The 9,572-nt window shown below is 39.1% G+C and overlaps 1 protein-coding gene across 7 annotated transcripts; it reads left to right on the top strand.

Annotated features, from left to right (window-relative positions):
* The first annotated feature begins 210 nt into the window (after positions 1-210).
* LOC131055409 (L-type lectin-domain containing receptor kinase S.4) lies at positions 211-4,103 on the top strand. 7 transcript variants are annotated; one of them, XM_057989873.1, is made up of 4 exons: positions 211-388; positions 758-818; positions 994-1,052; positions 1,359-4,103. In XM_057989873.1, exon 4 carries the CDS (start codon positions 1,372-1,374, stop codon positions 3,424-3,426), a length of 2,055 nt encoding a protein of 684 aa, XP_057845856.1. In that variant the 5' UTR covers positions 211-388; positions 758-818; positions 994-1,052; positions 1,359-1,371; the 3' UTR covers positions 3,427-4,103. The 7 variants fall into 7 exon arrangements, with proteins under 7 accessions (XP_057845856.1, XP_057845859.1, XP_059065706.1 ...); XM_057989876.1 differs by having other exon boundaries at positions 709-818; positions 1,333-4,103; XM_059209723.1 differs by having other exon boundaries at positions 709-818; positions 977-1,052.
* The last annotated feature ends 5,469 nt before the right edge of the window (positions 4,104-9,572 follow it).

Below are 9,572 nucleotides of genomic sequence, written 5' to 3'. Positions count from 1 at the left end.
ATGTGAACAATCTAATTCATGTTAATGTTCAATGTATCAATTTTTTTTCTATGTTATCAATCACATAACCAAATAAAACCCTTTATATACTATTATATTAAAATCCATTTACATTATTTTAAATAAATCTTTATCTATCTACCTAACTAAAACCCTTTGTATTTAGTGGCCATATACATATGATTCAACTATTTAGGGGCCATTGACATTGTAGATGTCGTGTCGTCTGGTGACTTGGTTTTTTTTCACGATGTCCTTGCTCATGAAGTAGCGTGTTTTACCTGTCTACTGAACTTCCTTTGAGAATATGAAGAAGAAGAGAGTTTTCATCATCAGCAAAACGTTTTCCATGAGAGTGCGGCATGGCCAGTCCACTGAGCAGCAGCCAGTAAGCGCTTGGCAAATAGAGGTTGAGATTCAAATTAATTCTACTGAAGGGTAATTTCTACAGTAGGTCAAATTATATAAACATATTTATATAAGAACTCAACATATATCATGAGTATCATGACTAGTGGATATGTAAATTAAATTTGACTCAAAATTAGAGTACAAACCCACAAATCTACTAAATTACCGTATTATCTCACCCTTTCTCAGATAATTTTCCTGAATCTCTGATAAGGAAGAGTGAATATGTGGTAGCAGAAGGCTGAATTTCAGACCTTATTAAAAATTGTTGGGTTAATTTGTGGTATATGTGTATAGCTATGGTTGTTTTTCCATGATGATGGGTTACGGTTGCTTATCAAAACAGAAGCAGCACAACAATGGCTACCAGCTATGGTATTGCTGATATTCTTGCGCAATTCAGTGAGGTGAATACCAAGAATAGATGTGTTAGTTTAGTTTACACTTTACAGTGACTATTTTCCAGTTTATCTCTGAATTTGTGGGGTTTACAGAGTATACTGTTCTGTTTTTGTTTACAGTGAGTATCTTCTAATTCATCTCTGAATGTTGCTTTACTTTTCGGTGGCTCCTTAATAACAGAATACTACATCCGACGGCAGGAAGATTCTTGTCTGGGAAGTTTGAATCAATTTCTCTAGGTAAGTATTCAATTAGCTCATCTTGAATTATTAATTGGAATTCGCTAAGACTGAAGTACTCTGCAGAACTACTGATTTTGCCCTTTTTCTTTTCATATATCTCTCTGTTTTATTTCATCACTGCATAACAACAATTGGGTGCTGCTGATTTTATTTGCAATGGCTTCCTGCACTTTATGGTGATGTGGGTCTTATCTGTGAAGTCCTCTATTCTATAGTCAGTGTGCTAAAATTCTCAATTTATTGATCTGTTAAAATTTCTTTGAATTTGTCGTATCAGTAATCTTGTTCTTCTGGGTAAATAAGGGGGAGCAGAATTATGCCAGATGCTCAGACTTTTATTCTTTTGGCATTCGTCTTCTACCTTTCTCTGTATTTTATTTCGGTGCCTGCACAACAACAGCAACGGAATAGTGCTGATTTTATTTTCGAGGGATTTAAGGACTCCAACCTGAGCCTGAGTGGAATGGCACACATTGATTCTCGGGGCATTCTAGAGCTTACTAATGTGACACAACAAATGCTGGGCCATGCTGTTTATCCAATCCCTCTACAGTTCAGAAATGTCTCCAGCAATTCTACATTTTCTTTCAGTACGACATTTGTCATGTCCATTTTGCCCGAGCATCCAACTCTGGGAGGCCATGGATTGGCCTTTGTGGTGACGCCTTCTAGAAGCTTCCAGGGATCCCTGCCCGCTCAGTATCTCGGTCTGTTCAATTCTTCCAATAAAGGGGTGGCTTATAATCACATTTTTGCAGTGGAGTTCGATACAGTCCAGGACTTCGAGTTCAAAGATATTGATGATAACCATGTTGGGGTGGACATTAATAGCCCGATTTCAAACAAGTCTGCAACCGCGGCCTATACGAATGAGAAAGGGTTGTACCAGAAATTTGATCTCAAGGCTCAAAAGAACATTCAGTGCTGGATAGAATTTGATGGTGGGGAGAATTCGCTGAATGTGAGTCTTATACCAGGGGGTATGACTAGGCCAAAGGTGCCCCTGATTTCAATGCATTTTGATCTCTCAGAGGTTGTTGAGGAGTTTATGTATGTGGGTTTTTCTTCTTCCACGGGGTTGTTTTCCAGTTCACACAGTATTTTGGGATGGAGTTTCAGAATGAATGGGCCTGCAAGGGATCTGAATCTTACAAACCTTCCTACAGTTTCGGAATCACAGTCTAAGGATAAGATCAGACTTATAATTGGAGCGTCCGTTGCTGCTGTGGTAGTCATGACATTAGCAGTTTTCGCAGGGGTTCATTTTGTTAGGAGATTGAGGGATGTTGAGGTTATTGAAGACTGGGAGCTTGATTATGGGCCTCAAAGGTTTTCATACAAGGAGCTAAGGATCGCCACTAAGGGTTTTAGCGACAGGGAGCTACTTGGGGTGGGCGGTTTTGGGAGAGTTTACAAGGGAGTCTTACCCAGGAGTGGGCTAGAAGTTGCTGTGAAGAGGGTTTCACGTGAGTCTACACAGGGGCTAAGAGAATTTGTTGCTGAGATTTCAAGCATTGGTAGGCTCCGGCATAGAAATCTGGTTCAATTGCAGGGCTGGTGCAAATATAAGGAGGAACTGCTTCTTGTTTATGACTATATGCCAAATGGTAGCCTTGATAGTTTTTTATTTGGAGATAAGAAAAATACTTTAAGTTGGGAACAGAGATACATGATTTTGAAGGGTGTTGCCTCTGGTCTGCTTTATCTCCATGAAGAGTGGGAGCAACAAGTAGTGCACAGGGATGTGAAGGCAAGCAATGTGTTACTTGATGCGGATATGAATGGTAGGCTAGGAGATTTTGGACTTTCGAGGTTGTATGAACATGGATGTAATCCACACACCACTAATGTGGTTGGAACATTTGGTTATCTTGCACCTGAGCTTGCTAGGACTGGTAAGCCCACAACATGTACTGATGTGTTTGCTTTTGGGGTTTTGTTGCTTGAAGTGGCTTGTGGGCGGAGACCCATAGAGCCTAAATATTCCCCTGAAGAAGTAGTTTTGGTGGAGTGGGTTTGGGAGATGTATTCTAAGGGAAAGATTTTGGAGGTGATTGATCTGAAACTTCAGAAAGAGTATGTTGTGAGAGAGGCTGAATTTGTTCTTCAATTGGGCTTGCTGTGCACTCATCCTCGGCCTGAAGCTCGACCCTGCATTAGACAGGTAGTGCAAATTCTTGCAGGAGATATGCTTCTTCCGGCATTGCCATCTGAAGCTCCTTCAACAGGAACAACTCAGTTTTTCGATGACTGTGTAAATTTGTTTTCCTCTGATGAGCATGGTGCTTTCAATGTAATCTCACATGCTAGTGCAAGCTCAGATGGGAGGCAAACATTGGCACCTGATAGAACACCACTTATATTTCCTTAATACATAGAAGAAACTGAAAGATTTCAAGCTATTAGACTCGGGACTCAAATGGTAACACATTCTTATTTGGTATAAATCTCAGCTGCAGAGAGATTCTCCACTTCAAAGCCCTCTGAGTGATTCCAATCTTACAGTAACCAAATAACCCTCTGAGTGATACATGATGTTATCCACCTCTCTTTATTGGAAGTCTGTATGAGTTGATGTCTAGTCAATCAAATAACCTTGATAAAAGTTTAAAATTTATGGGGTGCTAATCACCGTAACCGGTTTAGAAATGTATAATTAGAGCCTTTGGGGGGAACTTGGTTTCCTGTAGCAGCTCATCTCAAGCTTGTCAGACATGTAGTGCTCATTCAGAATGAGAATGATACATAGAGTTATTTTCTTCATCCCCAGTGTATTATGTGAACGTATGCTGAATCTTATGAATTCCTAAAAGGAAGCACGGTACAATCAGCAATACTAAAATACATAAATCGTTGAAGTGCAATACTAAGTCACAGAGGATTGTTCCCTGTTGCGCAGTTATTGTTGAGGACACATCTACCAGGTTGAGACAGAATTAAGGATTTGATACAATTTAGAAAAATTCTTATTAGAACATACAAATTATGATTGTACATTCACATTTCCTAGTGGTTTATGCTGTATATATACTCACTTTGTTATTGTCATTTTACATATTGATCGTGCATACTTCAATCTATTGTGCCTGTCTTTAGTCTCAAAGTTGCCAAGGCAAATCTTACACGGTATTAGAGCCGAAGAAGTTCCTAGAGGCTCGTCTTCTTTTCAATATTGGATACGGTCTGGTCTTGTATCCTTGGGCAATTTAGAGGATCAAAAAAAGTTTAGATGAGAGATCAGATTTCAAGGGCTTCATTTTTGGCTTTATATTGGAAAAATATTGGAAGATTGTGTTGGGACCTTCAAAATTTTGCAAAATTTGAAGGGTTCATGATGAGGAAACTGATTGCAACATTCAAAATACATCTACAAATTTCTCCCAAAGTTGAAAAACCCTTATTGTATAGCCTTAATTCCCATGTTTTTATTGACCTGTTATATCTCCATTTTATTATTTTCCCCGCCGTCCCAAGGAGGTCGTTAGTTAATATCTAAGGGGTGACATGTTTTATAACCCTCACCGCAATACCGCACCCGTCAATGCTCAAAGCTTGAGCAGCCTCGCGGTAGACTAGCAAGGTGCTAGCCCGCAATGCTCATATAGCAGCGAATGAAGAGGCTTTGCGCCTTGCGGTGGATCAGTAGAGCCGCTAGAGCCGCTAACCCGCATTGTTCATATGGAAAGGAGTGAAGGCGTCTAGCGAGGTAGTGATAAGAATGAAGTAATGGTCCGAGTTAACTCCCGCTATCCCACAAAGGGACCGAAAATTGTTTGAAGGAGGGTTGCGGTATTGTGATGTACACATTTGAGCTTACCGCTGGCCCGCTACCAAGACAAAGATGTTTTACAAAGATGTTGCAGGCGGGCGGTAAACCCGCTGAGTTGCAAAGGTTGCAAAACTTGTTCACAGGGAGATCGCGCTAGGGCAGTAAAGGCATCTATTGTTACCGTAGCCACGCAGGAACCAAAGGGAGAATATTTCACAGGTAAAGGCAAAATGCAAATTACAAGTAAAAGTTGAGAAGGGGAGAAAACATAGTGTTGAAAGAAGTCATCCCTCTATCCCGTAGGAGAAAAGTCAAAGAGCAGATTGCGATGATAGAGGGGGAACTTGGATAGAAGGAAGTTCTTCCCCTCTACCCCATGGGTGAGACAAAGAAGAACAATATACCCCACGGGCTAGTGGGGTGAAGTAACAAGGGAATAAGTGTTCCCCTCTATCCCACGGAGATGAATTAAGATAGAGAAAGGTGACGTGGGATGGAGCGGTGGGGAATAGAATGAGAAAAGGAAGGTGACAAAGACAAAAGGCGGCCACGTCAGCAAATCAGGAAAGGTCAAGACAAGGAAGACCAAATCATGACCCTCCAAGGTGCACAGATGGAAAGATCAATGGCTTAGATTTAAATGTGAGCACGGCTACCAAATTCAAACTACTCGGATCAAATGTATCAATGTGGACATAACCGAAGTTGGCTATGAATCGGGAGCAATAAATTCAGAGATCAAAGCATCATTTTTTCACCTTGTATCCAAGAATCTGAAGGAGGTAGAGCTTAGCGGTCATCAAAGTGGTGCAACACATCGTCGTGCCACGTCAACAGATCCATTTAGCAGTATTTTTGAGAACGAAGATAGTTATATTTACTTTTCCCTCCAAGAGTGCAAATATATTTTGTCATATGTGACAATAGAAAGATGTCGTAGCATATTCTTGCTTAGGCAAATAAAAAAATTTCATGTAAACAATTGGCCTAAAACTTGTTTTGCTCCCTTCTTTTCTAAAAAAGGGAATTCAAAGCAAATTGCAATGGGGTCCAAACTTCGGAATTCTGAGAAATAGAAGGCATGTTTTACCTTAGGCTGAAATTTCTTTAGTAGAATGAATGTGTAATTCTTACAACAATGTCAATTAGTTTTGAGCAGATAACAAAAGTATTGCAGCAAATTGTCTCCAAATTGTATTCTAAAGCTTCATATGAATTGATAATACCAAGGGTATTTAGATTTGTCACTACAATTTCCTTGTAGTTGTGTGGTTTGTGTATGTGTTTCCTTCAACAAAGGACTTAAATTCTTTATGCAAATTGTTGTGGGTTTGAGAATATAATCTAGATCTATGAGTATGATTTCTATAATAGCATGAGGGGTTGCATTAATGTTAGGCATTAGTGTCAAAGGCGACACTAATTGGGAGTAATTTGTTGGTGGAATTTGCATGCAGGATCTAAAATTTGACTCCACACCTAAGGATTAGGCACTGATTTATGATATTTATCGTCTGGTTTGGCAACATTAATATTCTTAAAATCTCTTTTAATTTTTTGTTGTAGGATTTAGGTTTAGTGTAGGAATTATTCCCAATTGTTGAGTGATTGATAAATGACCAAGATTAAAGCCAAATTTAAGGTTGTTTAAACTATCCTTGGTAAAGTTTATTGGGAATTATCTACTATAAAATACAATGTCTGTGCAAAGCGTGTGTTGAAATCTTTAGGCATTGTTAGGTTTACCCGCCTTGGTCTTGCAGAGCCAAAAGTGCAAGAGATTTCAGTCTTAAGACCGAATCTCGTTCGTTGGCCAAATCGAACCTTGAGTCTGAGCATAAGAAAGTGGCTAGTCTTTAGGATTCAAAGGATCTATTGATTTGGGAACAAATAGATTGGTGAAGCAAGTCAAAGCTCACCATTGAATCTAAATTATCTAAGGTAGAGGATTGTCTTTTGTTGTGTTTAATTTGGACATAGGAGGACAAATTTGGGAGGATTTGAGTGCTAAATATAATAATGTCCCATTTCTTTGGAACATTTGGGTTAAATTTATCTTGTTATCAAATTTAGAAGGCCCAATAATACTAAGATTGACTATCATTTCATCAAAATTAGAGCACTTTGTTTGAAACAATTAGAGAAAAAAATTTGTCCTCAATCTACATGGATTGCAACATTGTATAGAATATTCTCTAATGCAAAAACTATGCAAAAAAATTGAATGTAATATTCATAAGCATTATCACTATGCTACTGTATACGAGGTGTCTTTTATGTGCAACAAGTAAAGAAAAAACATATTTTACACATTTTGCACTACATAAGATACTATGTAGGTTGCAAACAGTATAAAAGTCTACACAATTGCATATACCTTAGGGTATGTGTGGTAAATGTGAGCCTCATACCAATTAGTGATAATAACACGAGTAGGGTCAAACCCCAATCAGATGCATAATAGTCAAGCCACAATGCAATCATGCCATATCCACCAACATAATGGGAAACACAAGCAATTGACACCCTTGGTAGTAAAAGTATCCCATTGAAAATGACACTATTATGATTGTATGGTCTCAAAACCATTCATTTTGCCTCACCAATAGTTTCACACCAACAATTAGTGGTTTCATGATTTCCAAATGTTATTTCATAGTATGGAAGTGGTTTTATGTTAAGCAATTTTTAGTTTCAAATTTTATTCTATCAAGGAGAGCATATTCTATAGATAGATTATCAATGGCATTAGCATCATGTCAACATGACATCAATAAGCCTTTTTCAGATTTGGTCTCCTTTCATCATTGAGCACTTGAATCTTGAAGCCAATTTAAACGGGCTTCATCCTCATTTAAATTGAGGTCTTTTTTGGGGCAATTTTTTTTATTTAGGCTATTTTTCTATGTACTTTGTTATGGTGTAGGTGTTATAGATTATATTGATGCATTATTTATCTGTAATTTGTATATTCTTATAGGTGACACTACAACATTTTCATTTTAGGACCTTCTTAGGGTTTGTTTAGATACATGTGGGCTAATGTTCAAATGCAATGTATTTTGAAAGTGCATAATCATTATGCTATTAGGTTCACTTGAATCTATTCCAAATTATACTTTTAACTTTATATCTCATAGTTTAAGTATTTGTAAAGAATTAAAATCAAATCCATTTTGTGATTTTCACAAATGGTAATTATACTAATACTGGTTATAAAATGTTAAAACAATTTTTGGGGGATTCATGGATTGAGTGAGACATTTCTAAGTGAGAGAACAAATTCGGGGTGAGTGCACCATGATGGGGGACCAAAAAGATGCCACCTTACTTATTGGACCCAATTGGAGCATTTACCGATCGCCAAGAGGCTTTGAATGACCAAGCCAAGCCTTGGTCAATTTAAAAAGATTGGCTAGTGTCAATGTAAATGTAGTTATTAAACAGAAAAAGGCAAAGTTGCTTTCATTTTTTGTTATTTGCTCCCATGATCTGCATTTTTTTGCCCCTCAAACGTACACTTGTCATAATAGGAAGCCATTCTTTCACCTTGAAGTTGTGAAATCTTCATCAAGATGCTGCCAAGATGTTGAGGAGGTCAAAGAGGTAAATATATTTGATTCTTTATCAAACCTATTAACCCTTTACCCTCAATTGTTAGCCCTAAACTCTATATCGATACCCTCAGCTGTACATTAAATACCCTAAACCCTACAACTCAACTCTAGACACCTTATACCATCAACCCTAAACCCTATATACTAAAACCTCAACTATAAAGCCAATACTCTAAATCCTATACCTTTTACCTTGAATCGAAAACCCTAAACCCTAGACCAATACCCTCGACCCTATAACCAATACCCTCAACCCTAAACCCTAATAGATAGAGGGGGATAGAGAGAGGTGGATAATGATACATGGATGGGGAGGTAGATAGCTAGAGAGGAAGGAGGGAGAAACCCAGAGAGCGAAAAGAGAGAGAGGGTGGGAGGGAGAGGTGATGACCTAGAAAATGGAGAGAGAATGAGAGAGAGAGAGAGAGTAATACCACAAACCCTAAACCTTGTACCCTAAATCCTATATCTTGTACGTAGATGGGGAGAGAGGGGTGAGATAGATAGAAGGGGATAGAGAGAGGTGGGTAATGAAACATGGATAGAGAGGTAGAGAGGTGGAGAGGGGGGAGACAGAAACCTAGAGAGAGAGGGAGAGAGGTGACGACCTAGAAAATGGAGAGAGAGAATAAGATAGTGGGGGAGGGAGATAGAAATTGGGGGTAAGGAGGGAGGAGGAGATAGATAGCGAGAGGAAGAAAGAGAGGCGGGAGAAGATGAGAGACAAAAGAACAGAGAGAGAGAGAGAGAGAGAGAGAGAGAGAGAGAGAGAGAGAGAGAGAGAGAGAGAGAGAGAGAGAGAGAATGGAGGGAGTGGGAGACCTAGGGAAAGAGAAGATAGAGGGGGGAGAAGTGAGAGACCTAGAGGGGGAGAGAGAGGTGATAGGGATGGCGAGAGGAAGAAAAGGAGGGGGTTTCCTAGAAAGGGAGGGAGAAGATGAGACACGAAAAATAGAGAGAGAGATGGGGGAGGGGATGGAGGAAGAGATAGACATGGAGTGAGAGACCTAGAGGAGGAGATAGAGAGATGTGGGGAGAGAGAGAAGAGGAAAGAGTTCATAAACAAGAGGGGTAAGGGGGGAGGGAGAGAGAGGTGGAGAGGTAGTGAGAGAGCTAGAGAGGGGATAGATA

Source organism: Cryptomeria japonica, chromosome 8 (genome assembly GCF_030272615.1).
Source record: "Cryptomeria japonica chromosome 8, Sugi_1.0, whole genome shotgun sequence".
In the NCBI taxonomy this organism is placed as follows: domain Eukaryota; kingdom Viridiplantae; phylum Streptophyta; class Pinopsida; order Cupressales; family Cupressaceae; genus Cryptomeria; species Cryptomeria japonica.
The sequence above is the reverse complement of the archived record's forward strand: the minus strand, read 5'-3'. Positions and strand labels throughout refer to the sequence as shown.